The 26,063-nt window shown below is 47.5% G+C and overlaps 1 protein-coding gene across 3 annotated transcripts; it reads right to left on the bottom strand.

Annotated features, from left to right (window-relative positions):
• Window positions 1-1,387: 1,387 nt before the first annotated feature.
• Window positions 1,388-25,127, bottom strand: TARS3 (threonyl-tRNA synthetase 3). 3 transcript variants are annotated; one of them, XM_087829156.1, is made up of 19 exons: window positions 24,797-25,127; window positions 24,053-24,118; window positions 22,966-23,156; window positions 21,825-21,948; window positions 21,345-21,466; window positions 19,560-19,677; window positions 18,157-18,221; window positions 16,233-16,311; window positions 14,759-14,905; window positions 13,471-13,569; window positions 10,407-10,573; window positions 9,703-9,865; window positions 9,392-9,529; window positions 7,525-7,602; window positions 7,340-7,440; window positions 5,578-5,679; window positions 4,251-4,323; window positions 3,444-3,558; window positions 1,388-1,903 (listed from the first exon to the last, which is right to left on the bottom strand). In XM_087829156.1, the coding sequence occupies exons 1-19, from the start codon at window positions 25,043-25,045 to the stop codon at window positions 1,755-1,757; spliced, it is 2,346 nt and encodes a 781-aa protein (XP_087685282.1). In that variant the 5' UTR covers window positions 25,046-25,127; the 3' UTR covers window positions 1,388-1,754. The 3 variants fall into 3 exon arrangements, with proteins under 3 accessions (XP_087685282.1, XP_087685283.1, XP_087685284.1); XM_087829157.1 differs by lacking the exon at window positions 5,578-5,679; XM_087829158.1 differs by lacking the exons at window positions 1,388-1,903; window positions 3,444-3,558; window positions 4,251-4,323 and having other exon boundaries at window positions 5,583-5,675.
• Window positions 25,128-26,063: the final 936 nt, after the last annotated feature.

Below are 26,063 nucleotides of genomic sequence, written 5' to 3'. Positions count from 1 at the left end.
TGCTCCAGGGAAATCCAGGACGCAGGCGCGTGGGGCTCCGGGAGCTGACAGGTGGCGCCTGTGCCCTGGGACCGGGCAGCGGCCGGGAAAGGTCACCGCGACCGACATGCGCCCCTGACGCGGCTGGAGCAGAGGCGGGCAGACGGGGGAGTTGGCCGCCATCGGTGTGTGGCCGGATCAGTACGTTTAGGGGAAAACCCTGGTGCGCCAGGGATGTGCGCGGGTTTCGATGGCGTTACGTTTAATGTCAGGCTGGTTTTCAGACGAGGGAACTGCGGCCCGAGCTGGCAGGGAAGCGACTGCGGCCCCCGGGTGTGCCGGGGGCCCCGCGATCCTGGGGCCGGGGCCGGGGCCGGGGCCGGGGCCGGGCCAGCATCGCCCCGCAGCCTGCGCGGTCCCGCTCGCAGCCCCTCCAGGGCCCCGGCGGCTTCCCGGGGTCCCTCCAAGGCGGACGGGCCGGACACTGGGCACGGCCGGCTGTCTGCAGGCCCCAGGCACGGGGACAGGAGCCCTGGCTGTAAGACGAGGGTCTACGGCCCGGCCCCTCCCCGATGCCCCCCAGGCCCCAGGCTTCCTGCGCCTCCTGGGACCCGCACCTGTCCCCAGGCCCCAGGCTTCCTGCGCCTCCTGGGACCTGCGCCCCTCCCCAGCACCCTTCGTCCCCAGCAGCACCCTTCGTCCCGGGCTGTTGACATGCTCTCCCCACCCACCTGACCTCCCGCTGCCTCACTCGCAGGCCGGAGACTGAAAAAAAATACATTATCAAGTAGTGTTTGGCCTCAATAAATACTAGCTTGAAAATGATACAATTTACACCTCAGAGCACTGTAAGGGCTGATACATATCAAATACTGTTTTGTTTGCCAACTGTTCAGGAAATGAAAGGATAAGGTGTTGAGAGAGCATGTCTTAAACTTGGTTTGAATTTCACAGTACGTAGCCCAACAAACACTTAAAAAATACTTCTTGACTGGTAGCTAAATCCTTTATTGGTATAAAGCCAATTTAATTGTGTCCCAACTAGTAAGGAATTTGTGAGTTAAAATCAGAAATCCATTTGAGCACAGAAATCAGTGCACTGTCATCCCATCAGATAAGTCATTTAACTCTAGGGAAGCAGATATTGTGGATAAACCCACAGCTGAAACACTGTAATGAATTGTATTTGGAAATTTATATTTTTAAAAGATGAACAAGGCTTAATTGTCAGAAGATTTAAAACAGCAACTCTTAAACTGCGGTGCAAACAGGAGTAGATTCCATGGTACTGAATTTGAGTCCGTTGTCAATAACCCAATATTCAGTATTAGCTTCTTCTCTTGTGGTCGTTGTTTAGGTAAAACAAATGAGAACATAATGTTATTAGAAAATAAGATTTTCTTCCATATTCCAAAAAGCTTTGCAGACTTTTATTTGAAACCTATCTTTTGAAAATCATAACTCTCAGCAATAACGTCTCATAATCCTCATTTCCCAGTATTTCCGTTTTTCAATGAATAACATTTGCCCATTTAGACTCTCAAGACATTTGGGAAATAAAAAATTTCCCAGGCCTGTCCCCGTATTGTCCTCAGACACATTAGTGAATTAAACTTTGTCCATATCAGCTATTCATTCATTGTCTCCTCTCACTGCTCCCAGCAGAGGAACCATCAGTGGGTCCAAAATTCTCAGAAGTACTAACATTACTTAAGAAAAATGCATCTTCGGGGGGTCAAAACAAGGCTGCATAGAAGGGACTACAAGGAAGGACTTCAAAATTCTTCCTCAGCGTTTAGTGTACGTGATTCCTTGAGACTCTTCAATTTATCGATGGCGGAAGTCAGTGAAATCTCTCCATGGATTCTGTTGTCCCTCATTCGAACGTTTACAGCGTTGTTTGCCTTTTCTTTTTCTCCAACCACTGTAGAACAGAGAGGGAAATAACATTTTAAAATCAAGAATTTAAATACTATCAAGTGGGCAGTCACACAACATGCATCTAATTGAGTTTTCTGCAGTGTTAATCACTACAAAGCCACCTGATGACCAGTAAGTGGGCATCTGACAGAAACTTTCTTGAGGGAAGGAAGGACTTCCAATCCCATCTCTCCTGTCCTCTTGAGTGAACACCGACTGTGGTCCTGGGGTACAAATGGGAGCAGGGAGCTCTTACGGACACCCTACCCTGGCGCACCAAGGGGTGGCCCACCCAGCCACCCAAAATTTTCTGGAATGCAGGTAAAAAAATGTGTCCTCTCTAGTGACCCATACTGGGAGATGATTCAGGAATCTGTCACCATGTTTCTCACTATCTGGAAGGAACAAATTTGTCGTCAAGTAAGGGGAACAGTGCAGCTCTCCAAGGGAAGCATAAAGAATCAGAGCGTAAGTGGAATCTAATGAACAAAATAAACTAACAAACAAAATAGACCCAGAGACACTGAAGCATGCAACAGACTGACCAATTTCAGAGCAAAGGGGTGGGGACAGGAAGAGATTAACCAAAGAATTTACACGCATATATGCTTAATCCACGGACACAGACAATAGTGTGGGGAAGGCCTGGGGAGGGGTGGGGAGCAGGGTGGAGGGGGTCAATGGGGGGAAAAAAGGGGGACAGCTATAATACTTTTAACAGTAAAGATAAATTTTAAAAAAATAAGAGAACCAGACCAAAACAGGGACCAGAAATGGGGAGTAACAGTCCTGGTAAGAGTTGCGCTCCTCCATCCAGTTACCCTTCTAACGGTCTGGCTGTTTAATTCTACATTCCATGTAAATGAGTGTTCCAATAAACTCTGTCTTCATCTAAGCTGTATGAAATTTCTGTCGCCACAAGAAGCCTGAAACATCACCGTGCCTACTACAGAGTCAAACACTTTTGATGACAAACTGACAGGACAACTCGATGCATATTTATTTTCCCTTCCACAGAATCTTTCAACTTTCAGGAGATAGTATCGGGCCTACAGGTATAGCAGTATCAATTTTTCTTGATTTTGAATCATTTTTACAGTCAAAACTTCAGTTTGTTCATTCAATCATTCATTTCACTTAATTTCTTTTCATCATCTTAAATTTGGAACTTTTTCCACTCCTTAGTTTAATCCTAAAGATTTCTAATAAACCAGAAAAGCAAAGGAGAATATTTTAGGCCTGTTACATGCTGAAATGTAAGGAATCTAATTCTACTGATGTGATCATTTTCACAATTTTTTCCATCATTGATCTGAGATATTAATTCTTGCTGGTATTACTAGACTACAGGGTTCATATGAAGCTTTATAACTCTTCAAAAAGCCTTCCCAGGAACACCACACACTCTCCTTTGCATATAAGTAATTCAACAGTTAAACTGATATGGTATAATCGAGCAGTTATACCATAGTCTTTATTTTGGCTTTTAGAATTAAAGTGCAAAAAAAGAAGCATTTAGGAGAATAGATACAAATTTAAATTACCCAAAATAAAATTATACTGAGCCAGCTGTGCATTTCGGATTTTCTTATTTAGTGTACAACTATGATCTAAATCAACGTCGGCCATGAATCCTTCTTCAAAAAATGCACTGGAGACCTGCAAGAATATAAAACACTCTATTATTACATTATGCATACTACCAGCCTCCGAGATGACCCACAGCTCTGTGTCGCTCCCTCCACTCTGTATGAAGGTCTGCATGGCCACAGAGAGGGGTGGGAGTGATGGCGTCACTCCTGAGACACCCTGCAGCTGCCACGTCTTCCGCATCACTCCCTCTGGAGGAAACCAGCTGTCACACTGGGAGGACACTCAGGCCACTTCTGTGAAGTGCAGTGAGGAGCTGAGGCCTCTAAAGAGGCGGCTGTCAGTCCCTGCAGCCTCACAAGGCGCCCTGGGCCAGGATCGCCCAGCCAAGCCGCTGCCAGATCCCGACTCACAGGAACTGTGAGATGACGAGGATTTGTTGTTTTAAGCTGCTAAGTTTTGGGGTAGTTTGTTACACAGCAATAGATATATAAGTATTCTCCCCTAATCGAACCACATGGAAAAGAATAACTTAAATGTGAGATGCTTTAAAATAGCAATTTCTCAAAAAAATTAAGAAATAAAATAGTTCTGATGCAGTAAATAGGCACAATTGAGGTGTTACTTCCAATGACTGAAAACATGGGTTGGTAAATGAATATGCTAGTTATGCAGTATTTTAAGGCATGCATCCATTTCAAATCAAACCTTCACACACTAGATGCCAAGATTATCATGTACTTTCATGTCTCCGATTTTACCTGAAGTGCGTATTTGTCACAAGCTGGCCCCACAGGGATGACCATTACCTGACGAGGAGAGAGCCAGAAAGGCCTGGGAAATAGAAAAAATATGTATTGTCAGAATGACCATTTATTAAATGATTAAAAAATAACCAAAGATTTTTTTTAAAGTAAGATTTTACAAGAGAGCAGGTTCTGTAGAGTGGTGTGCAAGCAAACCAAATTATATTAAGAATTAAAAGGCAGTAGAGTGGACAAGAGGTAAAACTGGGTATTTTGATAGGAAAGGGAGGGGAGAATGGGTTGGCGGATAGGTGGAGAAGCTAAACACCCCTTAACCACACTAGTGAACCCCACAATGCCGGCCCAATGCCTTACTTCCTTTGCTAAATTACTTCCATGGTCAGGACTATTGTGCTACTTACTAGTGGGGACAGGTCACTGGCCCTTGCATGGTGACAGGGACCCACATCATCACCCTGCCCCAAGAGAGTTGGCTGCTCCCTTGGGGTTATGGTGTCACCTGAGGGCGGACTGAGTCCTCAGGAGAGGCCCAGCAGGTGACAGGGCGAGGGGCGTGCTGTTGAGCTCGTGGGTGCCCTCTAGGGGCCACTTTGTTCATCAGCCGCCGAGCAGCAGATGGTAACAGAGTGGCCCTTGGATGTCAGCACTGAAAAGCTCCTCGAGGTGGGGGCCTCTGCGTGGGCACCACCTCCCTCACGACCCACTGAGCCACCGTCCACATTCTTCTCCCCCAAACCTACCTGTCATCTAGTTTCCAATCTAATTGTTTCTTACGTCTCTGACCTTGTAGCCAAAGCCTACATCAATGTCACTCCATAGTCGGGGCCATTTTCCTTCCAGGCAAAGAGGACTGACTACAAGACAGTCCACTCAGAGTCTGCATTTGAGGGCATTTACCTTCACCACTTCATCCCTAAGGGGGCTGCGCTACGGTAGCAACTCCCTTTGGATTTGCGCATCAGGGTTTCCTCCAAGGTCAGTGGTCACAGGGCACCCCAGGACGTAAACAACACAGGTTGAAGGAGGGGCGGCAGGGTGGCAGGAGGTGGTACCCTGGGAGTATGGACCGTATGTTTTCCAGACAGCAACTTTGAAGGGCTTGAAATGGTGAGAAGATAACTCTACAATTCTACCAGGTTCCCCAAAAAGGAAATGAGACAGTTTCATGTCACTCTGCCTTTGTTTTCTGATTTGGCAGAAATTTATTTGCTGTTTGGTTATTTGCTAATTGTAAGGCAGGAGCAGCAATTTTTTCCTGTTAATTTGATCTGTTAGTCATGATTTCTAAGAACAGACACATTTTCCTTTCCGCATCACTTACCATTTCCCCCCGTAGTTCTCCGACAGGATGGCTATCACTCTCTCCACTGACCCCAAAATGGCCCGATGAATGATCACAGGCTTGCTATCATCCCCTTCCTTACTAAAAATGAAGATTACACACTTAAGTGTTTCCTTAAGATTCAGTTATTTTCCCAAACTATGTAAAACAACAAGTTTCTCATACATCTTTAAGCCTAAAATGTGCTCTTTATTAGAAATAACATTTCCCTCTAATTATAGTACTGTTTATAAGTCAAACAGAAATGAAACCCATTATCCAGGAAAAAACAAGGTAAGTCTCAGCAGGACCCAGATCTTGATTTCTATGGATCACTCTCCAATGTTGATTGTAGTTTTCAGTTCTAAAAATTCCATTTCTCATGGGAAAAAATGGCTGATTCGAAAGCTAGGTTGGGGAAAAATACACACAAGCCTGCAGCATCTCGTAGAGCCAGCAAGCAAAGATGTGCTATTTTTTAAAATAAAGAGAAAGAAAGGATGGGGCATGTCAGAGACACAGGAGCCACACAAAAGAACTACCCATGGCAAAGGCTGGCACGATTTGGGCAAGATATACTTCTTGTATTTTGTTATAACCCAAAGCATAAAGTTAATAGTCATAAGTCTACACTGATATAAATAATCGGATAAAGAAACAAATGAAGAGGCCAATCTTCCTTACAGAGAATTCCAAATAGCGTATGAGATGCTCCGACACCAATCCACCAATCCCTTTGAGAAGACAGAAAAGGGCGGACCACTTCCCAAGTCACTTTATGAGGCCAGCGCTACCCAGATACTAAACCCAGTCAAAGACAGCACGAGGCAAGACAAACCAGCATCCCACATGAACACACACGCAGAAGTTCTCAACAAACTCTTGGGGGTTTAATGTCAAAACAATGCATGGCCTGGGGATTTATTCCAGCAACGTGAGACTCAGTAATCTTAACGTGATCCACCACGAACAGGCTAAAGAAGAACTGTCACAGGGTCGTATCAATTGATGCGGTAAAAGAATTCAACACCCATTAATGACTTAAAAACCCTCAGAAAGCCAGAAATAGAGGGGACCTTCCTCAGCCTGATGAACAGCATCTACGAAGCCCTAGAGCCAACATGGTGCTTAGAGGTGAAGCAGCCGTACGCCTTCCGCCTAAGACCGGGACAAGGCAAGCGCGCCCACCTCACCCAGTGCATTCGACACGGCACTGGGAGCTCGAGCCAGGGCCACGGGCAAGAGGAGGCAATAAAAGGCAGAGAGACAGGAAAAAAAATCCCTGTGTGCAGGTGGAGTAACTGTCTACACAGAAAATCCCCAACATTTTACAAGGAAGAAAAACCCTTCCTAGAACTGATAAGTTAGTTCATCAAAGTCTCAGGATACAACATCAACACATAAAAATCATTATATTTTTCAATACTAGCAATGAATATATGGATGCCAAAATTAAGAATCTAATACCATTTACAGTGTCTTCCCCAAATGAAATACTTAGGTATAAATCTAACAAGGCATGTCTAGGACTTGTTTGCTGAATATCTATAAAAACTGATGAAAGAAATCAGAGAAGTTCATGGGTTGGAAGACTCATATAGTTAAGTAAAACCTATCCAAACTGATCTCTAGATTCAAAATCATATATATATATATAAATCAAAGGCCTTTAATCTAGAATATATAAAGAACTCTCAACACTCCACGGTGACAAACAATTAGGACGTCAGTACTGCATTACTTATCACATCTAATCACTTACCTCACATACGTGAGATTAAATCTAATAGGGAGCTGGAAGTCCAGCTGGATTGTAGCACATTGATGGTATCTGCCAAGAGCATCCTTGATTTTGATATCAATCTGCAAATTAAATGAGCTCTGCTTAGACACGGTGTCTGCTTTTCTTTTAAACTGTACTCTTTTGGAAGCATATGGTTTACTTACTTTAGGGCCATAAAATGCTCCATCTCCTGGGTTCATCTTCCACGGTTTTCCAAATTTCATCAAGCTATTCTGCAGTTGCTTTTTAAAAAAAAAAAGAACATTTAAAATTTCTACTTTTTTTGGTCACTGACTTAAAAAGTTCTTATAAATCTTAATTATGTTCTATTTTAGTTCAACAGATATTTATTGAGCATCTTTTGCACTCAATAAGCCACTGAGCAAAGACTACATAAAGGGGATAAAGATGGCACTTGCTTTCAGGGAACACATTTTATCTGGTGGGGAAAGATGACGATTTGCTAAACTGGTCCAGTGACCTCCAGGTAAGCATCTAGGAGGGACGCCTCGGCCCTCGCGCCACTGCAGGTCCCCTCTCTGCCTTCCCCATCTCTCAGCTCCCATCTTCTAGCGCGAGCTCCCAGACCAGCTCCTGCAGGTGGGCCCTCCACACATGAAGAGGCGTGGAAGCGTTGGTGTTGCCCCTCCTCCACTCTGTTTAGGGGGGCAGGACCCAGGGCGCCGCCGCCTCTCCGTGGCGTTTCCTCCACTCTGCACAGGTAGGTGGGCTGTATGCGGGTGCGGGAGGAGGGCCTAAGCCTCGTGAATTCTCTCATTCATTCGTGTGCAGTGAAGGCGCTCACCTGGGTGACTGGGGCACACAGAAGTGGGAATAAATGGGTTCTTGGAGTCTCCTGGCTATTACCTGTGAACACAGCTTCTCTGGGAAGCGTGTAGGCATTCCGGAGTCCCTGGCCAGAATACTGCCAAAACGCCACTCAGATTCCTGTCATCACAGGAGACACTGATGCCCATGAAGGGGTTGACATTTGGCGGTAAAGTGCCTGATGGGAAGTCAAACAGTGGTGGTGTCTTGGAGCTGAAGCCAGAGTTAGCGAGAAAGCTGAGTCTGGGGTCCCAGCTGGCTCTCCCAGGGTCTGGGTCAGTGGGTCAGGGGCTGGGCTGGCCGAGATCCCGGGAGGCTCCCTCCTGAGCCCAACCCCCACAAGCAGCGTCCTTTCTACCTATGACTGAGAAGGCCAGCACCACGGATGCACTTCACAGACTGGAAGGCCACCTCCCTCCTTTACTGTTTGAATGAAAAGACCCTGGTATGTGTTCACCACAGCAGATAACTAAGTGATGGGAGAAATTCGGGGGTCTCTCAGGGAATTAAAAGCCACACAGAGGTCAGGCCTGGGGGAAGAGCATAAGGCAGTGGCCACTGCTTGTCACTGGGACTGAGGACACAGGGATAGGAAGGCCGGATGGGAGTAGCCAAGGGTGGCTAAGATGGCTCTGGGTGTGTGTCCCCTGCTGTCTGCCCCCTTCCCCAAGTAAGCCAGGTCTCTGGCTCCCCACAGCACTGGAGGTCGGACTGTGCATGTGCTGGGCTAAGACACGTCCACGTGCTCAAAACTGTGCGGGCCAGGATTGCCATGTTCTTAGGGACCTTATGGCTCATTGCAGCTCTGGAAACAGGGGACACAGGAGCAGCTGGAGTGTGGTTAACGCAGCTCCAAGGAGCAGATGAATTTACATCGGTTCCAGTGGCAGAGGACAGACCAGAGCAGCTGAAGGAGGAGCCAGAGGATTTCTTCAAAAATGACGACACTGGCTATTGGTGACCGACACTGAAAGGAGTGTAAATGAACCTTTATATAAACTTCGAAGTGTGAAACCAATGTACGGTGTTGCTGTTATCACTGTTAGGAAGAAAATGGGGTAACTGCATTCTGCAATTGGCATATTTATCCCAGAGCTTCCCATTTAAGATTCCACTGCAAAGCGCAGCACCTTCACACAAGGGGACCGGGCACTCGATGTGTTCCGTAGTCCCGACGACAAAGGGCAAGCACTTTGTTCCTACCTTTTCAGCTTCGTCCCATAACTCAATCTCTCCTAAGAAGTTTTCAGGCCTTGTTGACAAATTTAATTGAAAGGAGAAGCCAAGTGTGGAGTAAACAGACTGCAAAAACTGCAAACACCCCTCGATCTCGTCTTCAATCTGAAATTAGAGCAAATGAAATATGTATATTTTAAATATAGCTTCTTATTGATTTCAGAGAGAGGGAGAGAGAAACATCAATGACGAGAGAGATTGACCGGCTGCCTCCCGCACACCCCCTGCTGGGGTCGAGGAGCCGGCACCCCGGGCCTGCAGTTAACCCAGCTGCTCACCTGCTCCACCATGCAGAAGATGTGAGCGTCATCCTGCTGAAAGCGTCTGACTCGGGTCAGGCCACTCAGAGTTCCCGACAGCTCATTTCTGTGCAGAACTCCAAAATCGGCAAATCTGACAGGCATTTCCCTCCACGATCGTGGACGGTGCGCAAACATTAGGCTAGAAAAGAGGTGATCGCACACAGCTTTTACTCAGCAGAGAGAAGACCAAGTAGTTAGCGAAACAGTAACAAATTACAGTTAAGCCTCAAGATTTGTCAACAGTTTATTCTGGTTCTTAGATCACGAGTTTTAAAAAAAGTTCTTTTCCTAGGAGTTACTGAGCCTTGAATTTGTGTGACTACAGCGCCCTAAGAACCCTGCCTACCATCTCTCCCAGCAATGCTGCTCTGTTCCCACTCACCCAGGGAATTTCCACTTACCGTTTACAATTCATTTCAAAGGCTGCCTTTTTTTTTAAAAAAAAAGAATAGTTTACTGATTTTTAGAGAGATATTAAGAGAGAGGACGAGAGAGAGAAAAACATCGATGTGAGGGTGTAACATGGATCGGCTGCCTCCTGCACGCCCCTACCAGGGATGGAGCCCGCAACCCAGACATGTGCCCTGACAGGGAATCAAACCAGCAACCCCCCGGCGCAAAGGACGACACCCAACCCACTGAGCGACACCGACCAGGGCTGCTCAACTTTTACTACTCACCAGTGCCCTGGACAATTCATGGGTTTAAGGGCAAAAGTGTCTTTCTCGACGTCAAAGGTAAACATGTTCTCGCTGTAATGCTGCCAGTGGCCCGAGGCTTCCCAGAGTTTGCTGTTGTACACGTTGGGGGACAGCACTTCCATGAAGTTACGGCGGTGATATTCCTCCTTGAGAGAAACGCGTTCAAGTTCAAATCGCTCTGACAGGTCACGGCCATGCAAAGTAACACCGTGAGCAAACAGCTGAAACTCGGGATTATCTTATATTAATCTGTGATTAACGCCCTCAGTTTTAGGTGTGGTGCCTTCAGGATCGTGCAAGATTAATGTACGCTCAGTATAATTTTTACATTAAGTATATTTATTTTATAGTATACAATAGCATATAATGCTTTAATTCTTTAAAAGTCAGCAAGTGAAATACTATATATGTGTGTGTAGTATTTATAAAAGCATACATGTACAAAGCCAGAGAAAGGAGAGGAGGGCAGTTATACTTTCTTTGGAATCAGGAAAGCAGGGGAAGGATGCCTGGCAGACCTGGGAAAGCTGACACCAAACAGGAGGACCCAGAAGCAAGCCCACTTCAGCTGGTAGAGACTTCTAGGGCCCACGTTTTTAAGGCACTGGTTCTGCCTTCTGTTTTTCAGTGTTTGCACTGCAAATTTCACTGCCATTCCAATACCTAGTGCTATGTCTGTGGCTCTCTCTCGGGAAACTTTTAGAATCTTTTCTTTATCTCTAAAGCTTTCGAATCTCTCAATAATGTGCCCAGGGAAAAAACCCTTTCACCAAAACACCCAGACGCACCTCCGAAGGGAGCTGAGGCTGTCCCTGGCCTGTGTGGGGCTCCCTATGCTACTGAACAAATGGGCAGAGAATGGCCTACTCCTCTGGCCAGGATGACTGACCCCAATCCTTGGGAGAGACTGAGCTGCTGTAAGAGGACATCTGGGATGCAGGGAGGAGCCTCGAGCACTTCCATGTCGAACGACAGTCAGTGCAGAACCCTAGCAGCGCACTAAAGACGGGATCACTAAGAAAGTGGATCCTCCGGGAAGAAGATTTAGGTCACCCACAATTACGGGTTGAGTTGTATCCCCCCAAAAAAGGTATGTTGGAGTCCTAGCCCCCAGAAAAACTCAGAATGCGACCTTATCTGAAAACAGTCTTTATCGAGGTGATGAGGTTGAGAGGAGACCATTAGAGTGGGTCTTAATCCAATGTGACTGAGTCCTTATAAAGAGGACATCTGGAGAGAGAGAGAGACACACGTAGAGGAAAGCTGACGCGAAGACACAGGGAGATCACCATGTCACAGAAAACCTGTACTGAGTGCCCTGAGAAAGCTTCTCCGAGGTACACGTGGGCCGTTTCCTGCAAGGAAAGCTGACCGACAGGGCAGAGCCGGAGCCCAGGCAGAAGAGAGCAGGGTCCTCGGCATCCGGCAGTTCTGACCCTAGAGCCTCTGCAGCTGTTTTATACACAACACCTAGCATATCAATAACAAATCGCTAGCTATGGGAAGAGGTAAGACCACATGACAGAAAACGAAGAAAAAGAGCAGTAAATGCTCCTGTAAGGAGCGTGCGTGTGCGTGCGTGTGTATTTTGCGCGGAAAGGCCAGCTTCTTCAGACAAGGGTATCTGGGAGCTCAGTTATCACCTCAGCTGTGCTTGCCAAACACTCCCATTCCAAGGCTCAGGGCCCAGCCCTTCCCACCAGCCCTTACCTCAGCATAAGAGACCACGGGGCTGTGTGTCTACATGCACCTCTGCACCTCACACGATCAGACCTCGGGCCTGACCGTCAGCCATGTCTGTGTTGCATCTACAAGACATAAGAGATCCCTTTAAGGCCACCCCAGGGGCTTTCTGTTTCTTCTCCGCGCACTCTGCCCCAGCCTGGAGAGTTCAAGGTGCCGGGGCTGTGTTGGCTTTCCAGCAAAGAGAGCACATTGGAAACGGCAGTTATGATCGCCGTCACCCCTGCTGGAGTCTCTGACAGCAGTCTCACCCCCTGCCCTCCCATCTCCTTCCACAGCTCCACACTGGCCAAGCCCCAGGAAAGGCACGTCGCCCAGGTAAGAGAGTCCACAGAGGTGAGCTTCCAGGAGCACAGAGAGCGCAAGAAGAGAAGGGGAAAAACGAGCATGGTATTTTCCAGCATATGCCACGCACTCTTTCCTCGGAAGTTCTTGAAGGGCGTCCCCAGATGAGAGGGATGAGCAGGAAGAGGACCCAGGGTATCGGGAGAGCAGAGGGTGAGCACAGGAAAGAGCCGGGGAGCAGCCACGACGACGAGGGAAGGAAGCCTCGGGCGCAGTTCTGGAGCAAGACCAAACTTGAAAACTGACGGAGAGGCCGCCCGACTCCTCAGACACGCCGCAAGGAGCTTCAGGCTTGACAGGAAGCAGAGGCTGCACTAGTGGCAGGCACTCAGGACACTGAGGAAACGGAACTTGCAGGTGATCATTAATGATCAGAACGACAGAAGGGCACAAGGAAGGGAATGCAACCCTACAGTCTCCGAGGATCACCTCTCAACCGTATCCACAGCACTCGGCCCTGTCAGAGACTTTCTAGCCTATGAGCTTCTACTACAAGTGAGTATTTTACGGAGCAGTCCTTTCACTCTGCCCTGGAGCTGCCAGGTCACCTGGAGTCACACACCAGACAAGGAAGGGGCACCAGGGGCCCATGGGCCAGTCTGAGAGTCAGGGCTTCACAGTGTAGCCTCCTGTGCCGGATCCGACCCCTCCTCCTTTCCTCTCTCACAGAGCTCCACAGGGGGCCTAATCTCATCTTCGTTTTGAACGTGCTCTAGAAACTTACATGCACAATCGAGGCATTTAATAAAATCCAAGGGTGCATTTAATTTAGGATAAAATGCAAATTATCTCAGTGTTTTTATTAGAAGGCACAATCCAGTATTTCTGTTAGGTTCAAAATTCTTAATATGACTAAAACAGAATCAGTGGAAATGCTGGACCATTTTACCATGAGAGGAAACAGTAACATGCACAACAGAGTTGAGTGAGTCCAACAGTTTAGGAATTAACTTACGCGGATGAACTCCATAAGCGTGTTATAAATGAAGGCGCCTCTGGGACAGAAAAAGCAGCTGCCAGGACTCAGGTCGTGAAAAAAGAAAAGTTCTTGATCCTAGGAAGAAGCAGTAACTGGGTTTCAAATTTTACTGTTGCTGCTTAACATTTACTGTTCACACGATATGCCAGAAATAAAATATATACTCAGTCATCATTCTCATTTTCTAATCATTGACCTTCCAAAGGCCTCCGATACTCAGGTCTAGCTACATGTAAGAGCACATGGGAAATTACAGTTCGTATTTATGGCCGCCAAGTGTTGAACTTCCCTTTTATTTCACCTTTTATTGACTGCTACTTTTATTTTAATCCTCACCTGAGGACATGTGACTTTTTTAATCTTTATTGTTGAGAGTATTACAGACGTCCCCCTTTCCCCACCCCCCCATTGCCCTCCTCCACCCAGATCCCTTACTTGGCATCTATGAGGACGGATGTCATGGGGAGAAAACACTACAAAAGGATCAGAAATGCTCACTGCTGGCGAGGCGGTGAGTGATGGTGACCATCGTCACAGTTCTCATGCACTGAGAGCCTAGCCCATGTGGCCACTGGCCTCTCATCAGTCTTCCTGGCCGCCCGCAAGAGTCGGGGACATGGAGTTCCAGAGGAGAATGTCAGGCTCAGCATGGAACACAGCTCGTAAGTGGCACAATCGAGAGTAAAACCCAGGTCTAGCCGGGCCAGTGTGGCTCAGCAGCTGAACATCGACCTAGGATCCAGGAGGTCACCGGTTCGAGTCCCGGTCAGGGCACAGGCCCGGGCTGCGGGCTTGATCCCCTGCAGGGGGCGTGCAGAAGGCAGCCGATCAATGATTCTCTCATCATTGATGTCTCTCTCTCCCTCTCCCTCTCCCTTCCTCTCTCTGAAATCAATAAAATATACTTTAAAAATAAAATAAAACCCATGTCTACCTGCTTTCAAATTTCATTCTTTCTGCTCTGCTTCCCAAATACACAGTATATTCTCAAAGTAAACATACGTTTTTAAAACAATGTTATTTTTATGTCATGATAAAAATGAGAGAAGGGTGCAATTTTTAAAATCTAATGGACGATACAGGAAGGAAAGAGGTTAGAAGACGCTGGGGTGTTAGTATGAAACAACTCAACAGCAAACCGAGTGCCGGCAAAAGAGAGCACAGAAGAAAAGATACTATTTTTCATGCCGTTTAGCTCTGAGACATAATCGTAGGCCGCCAAAGGACCATGCCTCGACGGCAGTGATTCGGGTGCACGGCCTACCTTCCCGATCTTCCTGTGGTCTCGGTTCTTGGCCTCCTCCTGGGCCTTCTCCCAGGTTCTCATCATCTGCTTCTCAGGAAAGGATATCCCATAGACCCTCTGCAGTGTTTCCATTTCGGGATTGCCTTCCCAATATGTTGAGGAATTCTAAACATCAAACCACATCTTGGTAAGCAGACCGAACATCTGGTTATAAATAAGTCAGTTTTAAATACAGACACAATTTCCTAATATAGCATTGATACAGCTCACTATACGGCGACTTCTGATAGCGCTGGGAAGACTCTAAGTTGGTTCTAACTAAACCCTCCCAGTCCAAACCCACCAGTAAATTACGCAGAGTCTGCTGTGGGCTCCGGGAAAGAAAAGCGAGAGCAGTGGAAAGAAGGGAGGGCTAACCAGCAGCTGCGATCAGGGAGAGGGGAGCAGCGGAGGAAGGTGGCACCGGAAATAAAGCTCCACCTGGCCGACCCCCCGCTGACGTCAGGCTAATGCTGATGCTTGAGGCCTGTGCTGTCATCAACCCCCATCCACCCGGGAGAAAGCCAAGGCCCAGAGAGCCAAAGTCAGGACTGCAAGCTCAGTCTCACGCCTCGCGATTCCCAGGGCAACGTTTTCTCCTTATACCACCATGACCCCTTTTTGTTTTTTTCCTACAGTCCATATTCCACATGCACATAAATGTTTGTGCTCACATTAGGGTGATTCAAGAAAACCAGTGTACGCCCCGGCCGGTGTGGCTCAGTGGTTAGAGCATCGGCCTGCGCACCCAAGGGGCACGGGCTCAATTCCCAGGCAAGGGCACGTACCTGGGTTGCAGGTTTGTTCTCCGGCTCCAGTTGGGGTGCATGTGGGAGGCAATCAATCAATGTCTCTCTCTCCCCCTCCGTTCCACTCTCTCTAAAAATCAACAGGAAATATATCCTCGGGTGAGGGTTAGCAACAACAACAAAAAGAAAACCAGCGTGTACCACGGTATCGTAAAACAGCATGTGAGAAAGAAATGCACTGTAACACTTAGAGTAAGGTTAAATGATCATTAAAAGCTACATATGCTGTCCTAAATATCCAAATTCAAAAAATATACATATTCTTTTTAGAAGCCCATGAAAAAAATCAAATAATGAAATGTTTTTTAAAAATAGCATGTTGCTCAGATTATGAAAGATATGACTGAAATTCCTAAGTATTTTGTTTACCTTAAGTTTGTCATATGTTTTTTTCTCAATTTTTAAAATATCTTGATTAATTTCAGAGAGAGGAAGGGAGAGGGAGAGAGAGAGAAACATCAATGAGGAGAGTCATTGATCGGCTGCCCCCTGCGCGCCCCCTGCTGGGGATCGAGGAGCCCGCAACCCAGGCCTGTGCCCTGACCGGGAATCGAACCACCACCTCCTGGATTCTAGGTCAATGCTCAACTGCTGAGCCACACCAGCCGGGCAAGTTTGTTATGTTAAAAGTAATAAATTCTTACCTTGAAAATTTTTATGGTTTTGATTTTTCCAGTGTGTCTTACATGGGGGCCTTTACAAAGGTCAATTAGTGGACCACACCTGTAATGAGATATTTAGGATATGCCCTGTTATCTTCGGACTAGTCATTATAAACCATGTTCTCATGTTTTAAGTGAAGGACTTCACTTAACTGCATGTCTTGGAGCAATTTTTAATTCAGGGGCAGTTTAAATTAATTTAACTTAAGTTTTGATTTAGGGTAAAGGAAAGAGGCAATTCATCCAGCTTCAGACTCCAGTCTTCTCCCCCTTTTGCTCAAATTCAAAAGCTATAGAATCTTCTGGAAAAAGAAACCGCATACAGAGACACCATTTTAATTGTGACACCCCAAGGCTCTTAAAAACCTCCTGTTGTTGTATAATCAAAAATCCATTCCCCCCCAAAAAAAAAAAAATCCATTCCCTTGCTTGGCACTAATTTTCAAAACCACAGTCATCTGAAATAAACACAGGGGCATTAATTTGGTGGATTGACCTTACCAAACCCACAAAATGTACAACCCAAGAGTGAGCCCTGGTGTAAACCCTGGACTCTGGATAATGACATGTCAACGCAGGTTCATCAACTGTAATGAATGCACCACTCCGATGGGGGATGCTGGCAGTGGGGAGCTGTGTATGTGTGGGGTGGGGGCAAATGCGAAATCTCTTGAAATCCTTGCAATTTGGCTGTGAACTTAAAACTGCTCTAAGAAATAGTCTATTAAAAATAAAGAAACAAGCTTCAATGTTTTCTTGTTTGTTTGTTTTCAGGCCCTCTGGGTTTATGACAAAAAGCCTAACTGTCAGTCTTTAAAAATAGAGCACTGACTTAGAATGCAACTCTCAGGCAAAAGTTTTTATGAGATGACACCACCATTAAAACATGCAGGACTGGCCCTGGCCGCTGTGGCTCAGCGGTTAGAGCATCAGCCGCACCAAAGGGTTGCTGGTTCGATTCCCAGTCAAGGGCACGTAGCTGGGCTGCAGGTCTGATCCCCGGCCCTGGTCAGGGCATGTGAGGGAGGCAACCAATCGATGTGTCTCTTTCACATAGATGTTTCTCTCTCTCTCTCCCTCTCTCTTTCACCCCCTCCCTCTCCCTCCCTTCCACTCTCTCTAAAAATCAATGCAAAAAAACATCCTCAGGTGAGCATTAACAACAAGAGCCAGAGGACAGTAAGTACCTGACAGTGGAAAGTAAGTGCCCTGGCAGAGAATATTTATGATCATTAACTATATAGATGCCGGATCCTCTACTATGGGACCATGCAGGTCACAGCAGCAGCCAGAGAGCTAGAACACACAGAAACGGGAACAGCAGACCCATAAAAACTGGATGAATGAACAGGGGCGCCGAAGCCTAGTGCTTAACAGAACTAAGTAGCTGTGGTGCTGCTTTCACTTGCCATTTCTTACCATCACTGGGCCTTTGCTTCCAACTATTTTCTGTTTTATTGCATCGTGAATTTCCAAACATAGGAAGGTGGATGCTTTTGGACTCTGGGCAGTGGCGTGTAGAACAAGAGGCAGAGAACCAGAGGGGATGGCCCACAACGGCTCCCACTGCCACCTTAGTAAGAGCGTGGGAAAATGAACAGGGAGCCCTTTCCCTAAGAGCCCCCAAAGTGTAAGGCCCTGGGCGGACGCTCTCACCCGCATCGGAAAAGATGCTGTGTCACAGCGAACATTCAGGAAACAGAATGCGGGCTTCGGCACCATTCCAATAAATACAAAGGAGAAACTGTAACTCCCCTTTGGAGATAACATTTCAGAGTCCCTACCTAAAGGAGCATATCATGATGCAAAGTTACAGACAGACAGCCACCCAGAGACAATCTGCTCCTCCTGCTCACGCCTTCAAGGGAGCCACTGTGCAGTTTAAAAATTCATGCACGTTACCTACCTGTAAACTGTGGTAGTTGGAGTGTTAACCTTCTCATTCAAAATGCGGCATTTAAATTTATTGTACTACAGAGAAAAACAAATTGACGTATTATTACATAAAATGTCCAAGTGGGGAAAATTTACTTTTTCCAACAAGCATTGAATGGGTGTTTACTATGTTCTAGGTGCCGAGATCCTGGGGATACGAACTTGCAGCCTAGAGCTGTGCTGCCTGGTACAGGAGCCATGGGCCCAAGTGGCTACTGAGCACTCGAATTGCAACTAAAGTGAAATGAGAAATGTTCTGAGTGCAAAATACACTGGATCTCAGAGGCATAACGTGAGAAAATGAACGTAAAAGAGCTCACTCATTATTTTTTATGTTGGTTACATACTCAAGTAGTATTTTGATAATGTTAAGTTAAATAAAATGCTATAAAAATCAATTTCACCTTTCTTTTACTTTTAAAAGGGGACTACCAGGAAATTTAAGCTTACATATGTGGGTCAGATTTGTGGATCACATTATATTTCTTTTTGGACAGCACTGTTCTAGAAGATTCCAACTTTAATGACATGAAATATACAAAATCCTGAGGAAATAGCTACACTATTGATTTGTATAAAAACAAAGTTTATATTAAAGGATCACATCGTTCCATTTAAACACTTAACAGACACTCCTTTCTTTTTTGCTTTCATTACTATTATCATGGTGCCAGGTTCCTTATATTAAATAACTTCTTAGAGAAAGTAGTTATTGGAAAGAAAAAAACAATAGATCTGCGTGATTCAGCTGTTTCATAGTGATATGTTCAAATCAAAACATTTTTCTTTACAAAGGTGTGATTGGTTTTAGTTCCCAACCCACAGAATGGAATAAAATAATCCTTGAAACGGGATTAATATCCAGCATATATAAAGAACTACCACGCGGCCACAAAAAGCCACCACTCATTTTGAAATGGGAAAAGGGCTTGACTAGACATTTCTCCACACAGGATATGTAAATGTCAACAAGCACATAAAAAGATGCTCAACATCACTAGTTATTAGAGATGCAAAGCAGAACCACAGGGAGATACTGTATCACACCATTAGGATGGCTAGTATTAAAAAAACAACACACAACCTAGAAAAGAAGTGTTGGCGAGTATGTGGAGAAACTGGAAGACTTGTGCATTGCTGGTGGGAATGTAAAATATAGAAACTATTCATGTGGCCCTTTACCTACCTATATCTGCATTAAAAATTTTAACAAACAGTAGAAAAATATCACATGGAGTGACTGGTGAGAACCGTTTGGAACAATGTGGTGAGCAACTGCCAATTATTTGTTAAAAAAAAAAAAAAGTTTGTCTATGTTAGTTATTTTGAACATTCCTAGCACCAGTTCTCTTCTCAACAGCTCCCAGGAACTACCTTAAACATTTCCAGGAGGACGTCCTTGCTGACTTCCAGTCTTTCAAACGGCTGCTTCTCCTTCATGATCGCCTTGCAGATGTTCTCCAGCGCCGACAGCTCCGTGCTGGACACTGCTCTGAAAAAGACCAGGCGGCAGTCAACACGGACCCCTCAGACACAACGTTCCCTGCGTGGACCGTGGTCCTGTGGCCTTTGCCACCAATCGACACGCTTTCTCAATGGAGGAAATGGGTGTTTGGTTGCACCAGGACTTCAGAAAGTCACACATTCATCCGCAGCAGGTGATCCTATTCCCAGAGAGGGAGACAGGCAGTAATGCATGGAGTGATCTGCCTTCAGTCCCCGAGGCGCGGCCTGCGGTCTGAAAGCCCTGTTGGGAGACTCCCTGGTCAGACTGTGAGCTCCTCTGAAGCCTGTTCTGTGCTATCTTCTCGATCTTTCACAGGGTTACATTTTGTACAAATATGAGTGGTACTCGGTGCTCCCATGTCCCGCCCTCGCTGACTGGGGAGTCGAGGTTGGGAGGCAGCTCTGGGGAGCGCCGCGCAGGGTGAGGGGCTCAGGGGCGAGCGGCCTCTGCTAGGCAACGACTGACTTCCCTGTTGTTGCTGCCTGGTTTACACCCACCCCCTCCAGCCACACTGGCTTCCTTGCCATTCCTCAAGCAAGCCACACATGTTCCTACGCTGGCTGCCTCACAGAGCCTGTAATGTTCTCCCCCTAACTGTCCATAAATATCCCCCCATTAGCCTCAGAGCTCGCTCCCTCCCTTCATTCTGGCCCCCCTTCAGTGTCACTGTCCCACTTCCTGACCCCTCTGCCTGCCCTGGCACGGACCTCCCCATACCTGGCGAGTTTCCCTTCATAGCACTCACCCCACTGACAGCAGATGGCTCTTTGTTTACTGTCTGTCTCCCCCAACTGACAGTCAGCTCCATAAGGACACACTGATCTGTTCCCTGCTCAATCACCACAACCAAGCACAGAGCACATAGTAGGCAGTCAAAATTTTGTGGATTGAATCTTGGGTTGGTGGTAACAGATGAAACTGGATGAGCCCATAAGCAGGAGCTACAAAGGACTAAATGCTTGGTCAGAGGGATCATTTAAACAGCGTGGAGGTTACAGGCAAAGGCAAGAGATGCTACGGGTCTAAATGAAGGCAGGAAGAGAGAGGAGAGGTGGGTGGGAGAACTAGTTCGGAAATAAAACTGGCAGAAGTGGATTGAAGACTGGGTGGTGGGGTGGGGTGGGGTGAAGAGCAGGGTGGGGATTGAAAGGACCCTCAGGTTTCAGTTTTGGCAGCTGGGAGTGTCCTTAAGAACTATGTGTAAGGAATACAGGGACGGAGGCAGGCTGGGACTGGCCCTACTGCTGATTTCACACACAGACCTGCTGAACGTGAGGCCTCTGTGAACCACTCCATCTGATATTCATCCGTGTGAGATGTCTGACCAAGGTGGACAGTGCCCTCAGTCATCACGGAGAGAAACTGAACTAACTGTTCTCTAGGGATTAATTAACCTTGAAATTCTGGTGTTAATTAGTGCCATGCTCTATCAAGTCCCAGATTAAATAGTATATCACTTCCTTCTAGGAAAATAAAGAAAAAAATGTGACAAGGTACCCTTAAACCTAAACCTGTTAAAATTTTTTTTCAAAAACAATGAACCAACCTATAATTATATTATACAACACATAGTTGCTAAACTGACATGTAACCGTTATAAAACAATGAGCCCAAAACACAGGCACTCCGAAGTGGATCCTCAGTGGTGTTACCTGTCTTCGATGAACATGTCATAATAGAATCCATTTTCGATGGGCGGACCGTAACACAAGTGGCCTCCGTAGTAGAGCTCCATGGCCTCCCCCAGGATGTGAGCGCTGGAGTGCCAGTACACCTGCAGGGCACAGGGCACAAGCCGCTCGCTATCACATCACGTCACGCAAACGTATTAGTAAACTGAGCTAACGGGGACAAACACCAGGACACAGGGCAACGTCAATTTGAGGAGAAAATCTCTGATGCCACCCAGAAGAGAATATTTTCCGAGCCCTCTCTGCAACTGCATCAGAGCCATTCGCTTGGTGCTGGTGTCATAAAAACGTATTGAATGCTTACTTATTAAACGGCGATGTACACATTTTAAACCTTAGGTGGCCACACAACTCCTCATTCTTGACTTTAATATGTGACTTTGCACATGTTGTTTACAAATTAAATACCCAAAGTCTGGTCCTTGCTTGCTCAATACTTACAGCCTGAGCCTCCTCGGTATCAAACGTCAGCAGCTCAAGAGTGGAATCCCCTTCCAGGGGACGGTCCAAGTCCCACAGCTCCCCATTGACTTTGGCTACTACTGTGCTTTCAGCCAGGTCTCGGCTAGGACAGAAAAGTCACTTGGCAGTTAATCTCATCACAGGCTATCACGATCCATTAAAACAAAAGATTAAAATAACTGCAAGGGGTTGTTTCTTTTTTTAAGCAGGTAGAAAGGACGAATGCAAACTAAATGGGACCGAAAACTTTTATTTTGTACCATTTAAGAGTAATATATGCTCCTGAGAATGAACAGAGAATAAAATTAAGATCACATATACATCTGCCCACCCAGAGATAACTACTTATACCATTTTGGTCACAGTCTTTTTCTATACCCACCCCTCCTTCACACACACACACACACACACCTCTTTTTTTAATACATAATTGCCATGATAATTTTATAGCCTGCTTTTTGACAGCCATGTGATCAGATAGACTTCCAAGAGTCTAGAAGCATCACACTCGGTTAGGTGAGCTTCCACTGCTCCCAGACACCTGGGCACAGGCCGCTTTGTGTCCTCTGGGGCTGTTTTCTGGGAATGAGCCCTCGGAAGTGAAACTGCCAGGTCACAGGACACGTGCCTTTGAAAGATTTCCGACGCATACTGTCTGAGGGCACGCTTCTACATATCCTAAAAGGTTTTTTAAATCTTTTCCGATGTGCTGCTGAAGATCGTTTTAATTCGACTTACTCAATTATTAACTTCAGTAAATATTTACTGGTTGTTCTTACTTTTATGAACTGTCCATTCTTTGGCCTATTTTCTATTGAGGTGTTACTTTTCCGTGTGTGTGTGTGTGTGTGGCCTGTCGAGGACTATACCTTTCCCTCTACTATAACTTTCTACTAGAATCTTTAAGTTTGGATGTTTCAAGAAGAGGAGATAGTGTTCTGATATTTAACTATTTATTTAAATGGCCTCGTTAGAAGCCAGAGGGAAAAAATTAACTGACTTCATTTCATTTATTCAATGAGTAAGAAAAAAAAGATTTTCGCAGTCCCTAAGAACACCACGTTTTCAACAAGCTCTGGCACAACACAATCCTGAATTTCTCCTCCAAACTATGCTTTACCTAATATCAGCGGCCACTTGGTAAGGTGTTGTTTTCCAGGCTTCCCCTTCCACTGTTTTCCCATCAGCCACTCTTACTGTGATTACATTGCTTGGAGTCCCCTTTTTTTCATAAATGGCAAGTAGATGATCTTTCTTCAATATTTCAAAAAGCTTCAATCTTTCCTTTACGTAGTCTGGTTGACTTTTCGCCTGAAAATCATGAGAATACATTACGGTTAGCATACACAGCCCACTTTTTTCTAACTGCTCAGCTGTAAAAAAGTCCCGTCCCCTTCTCAGCAGCCCTAGGTCATTGCCAGCACCAGTCTCTATCACTCCACTTCCCACTGTCACCTCCAGGAGACTTTTCTTATCTCCTTCCCAGCTCTCGAGGTCCAGCTCAGAGCCCAGAGCCTCCAACTACTACACCCACTGGCATCTCCCTTTTCCACACACCTAACACACATGCACGTAGGCATATAATTCAACACACTTATATACCATCTTCCTTTGTTCTCTAGTTGTTACTCCAGCTTTTGCTTGAACTCAATGAGAGGGAGCCCTCTGAGGCCACATATCTCTCCTTTGCTCCTACCAAAGGGTGACACTCGATACTGTTTTATTTTATTTTATTTTTATTTATTTATTTTTTTAAAAATATATCTTTATTGATTTCAGAGAGAGGAAAAGAAAGAGAAACATCAATGATGAGAGTCATTGATTGACTGCCTCCTGCACGCCCCCTACTGGGAATCATCCCCGAAACTTGGGCATGTGCCCTGACCAGGGGAAATCCAACATGATCTCGGGGATCATAGGCCCATGCTCAATGCTAATTTACATAAAAAAGTCGAAGTAGCCAGTTTACTTAACACAAAGAGCTCTACTATCTGAATTAAGGTGCAGTTCATAGCTGCGTGGCTAGCTCATCTCTAAGAGAAGGCATCCTGAATCTAAGGACTGGAAAGTTTTAAATATACAGTTGTGCCCCACATGGTAATGTAATTAGTAATTATGCTTTAATTGGAAAACCCTGGGTAATTAACTATACGAGCACATTTCAATGACAGGCAGTGTTTTATGCTGTTTCCATAGCAACGGCTTACCTCACTGTCCGGCTCCCATTCCTCCTGCTTTTTAATGTCTTTTTCTTCGATTTGACTGGAAGGAGACTGAGAAATAATAAAGGTAAAACTGTAAACAACTCATACCCATGACAAGAAAGAGCAACACACCCGAAACGCGCGGAGGGAGGGGGACATGCCAGCAGGCAGCGAGGGTCCCCCTTTCGAGGCTCTTGGCTGGGCTCCCCTGGGCACAGCCCTCCATGGGCAAGCTGTTTTCTGAGGTTCGGTCCTTCCTGTCTGTGCGTTTTCATACCTCCTTGCCAAGAACGGTACTAATACCTCTTAATATACTTAATGCATTTTAAATATCAATGCATTTACTGTATTTTAAAGATTCCCCCTAAACTTGAGACACAGGTCGCTGGAAACGGTTGTGCAGCTGCCCCCAGAGGCTTTAAAGGCTCAATTTCATTAAAATAGTAAAATCCCGTATTCAGGGCAAAACCCCAACCTGCCCAAGTACAGAACAGGGCTCTAAACACTCCAGCGCTTTTTCCAAACAAAGGAAAATGCTATTTCTGCCCCTAAAGAAAATGCGTGGCAGCGGTTTGAAGGGAGAGCTGAGCGAGTGCCCCCGAGGGGCCTGGCGATGGCTGGGGAGGCAGCGGCCCCGCGCACCCCACGGGGCACCTGTCCTTCGGGGGGAAACGCGCAGAGTCGCGCGCACGCCGCCCGGCGCCGAGGGGGCGCCCCCCGCGCCCCCGGGGTCCCGCCGCCCGCTACCTGCGCGCCCCGCGCCGCCCGCCGGCTCGGCTCCGCGGCGAGGCTCAGCCGCAGGCGCTGCAGGTGGCGGCGCAGGTCCCGGTTCTCCGCCCGCAGCTGCGCCACCGCCCGCGTGACGCTCGGCCCCTCCGCCGGGCACCGCTCGGGCGCGCTCAGCTGCTCGGCCCTCAGGCGCTGGACCTCCGCCCACAGCCGGCGGACGTCCTCCTCCTGCCGCTCCAGGCGCGAAGCCACCGCCTCTGCCGCCATGGCCCCCGCTCCCGCCGCAGGAGACGCCGCGCGGGGCGGTAGGTAGAGGGAGAGGCGACGGGACCACGGCCCCGGGCTGGGCGACGGGGGAGGCGGGGCTGCGGTACGTACACCACGGGGGCGGGGCTATGGGTACCGGAGAGGCGGGGCTGCGTTACGTAACGGCAGGGCGGGGCTATAGGAACGGGAGAGGCGGGGCTGCGGGTACGTACAACGCAGGGGCGGAGATATAGGGACGGGAGAGGCGGGGCTGCGGTACGTACACCACGGGGGCGGGGCTATGGGAACGGGAGAGGCGGGGCTGCGGGTACGTACACCGCAGGGCGGGGCTATGGGAACGGAAGAGGCGGGGCTGCGGGTACGTACACGGAAGGGCGGGGCTATGGGAACGGGAGAGGCGGGGCGACGGGGAGAGGCGGGGCTATGGAAACGGAAGAGGCGGGGCAGCGGGTATGTATGGGAACGGAAGAGGCGGGGCTGCGGGGAGAGGCGGGGCTGCGGGTACGTACACCGCAGGGACGGGGCTATGGGAACGGAGAGGCGGGGCGACTGGGAGAGGCGGGGCTGCGGTACATACACCGCAGGAGCGGGATTATGGGAAGGGGAGAGGCGGAAATGCGGTACGTACAATGCAGGGGCGGGGCTATGAGGACGGAGAGGCGGGGCGATGGGGAGAGGCGGGGCTATGGAAACGGAAGAGGCTTGGCTGCGGTACGTACATGGCAGGGGCGGGGCTATGGGAAAGGGTGAGGCGGGGCTGCAGTTACGTACACGGCAGGGGCGGGCCTTGGGAAAGGGAGAGGCGGGGCGACAAGTAGAGGCGGGGCTGCGGGTAGGTACAACGTAGGGGCGGGACTATGGGAACGGAAGAGGCGGGGCTGCAGTTACGTACACGGCAGGGGCGGGCCTTGGGAAAGGGAGAGGCGGGGCGACGGGGAGAGGCGGGGCAGCCGGTACGTACACCGCAGGGCGGGGCTATGGGAACGGGAGAGGCGGGGCTGCGGGTACGTACACGGCA

This window comes from Miniopterus natalensis, chromosome 22, assembly GCF_054644295.1.
Source record: "Miniopterus natalensis isolate mMinNat1 chromosome 22, mMinNat1.hap1, whole genome shotgun sequence".
Classification (NCBI taxonomy): domain Eukaryota; kingdom Metazoa; phylum Chordata; class Mammalia; order Chiroptera; family Miniopteridae; genus Miniopterus; species Miniopterus natalensis.
The sequence above is the reverse complement of the archived record's forward strand: the minus strand, read 5'-3'. Positions and strand labels throughout refer to the sequence as shown.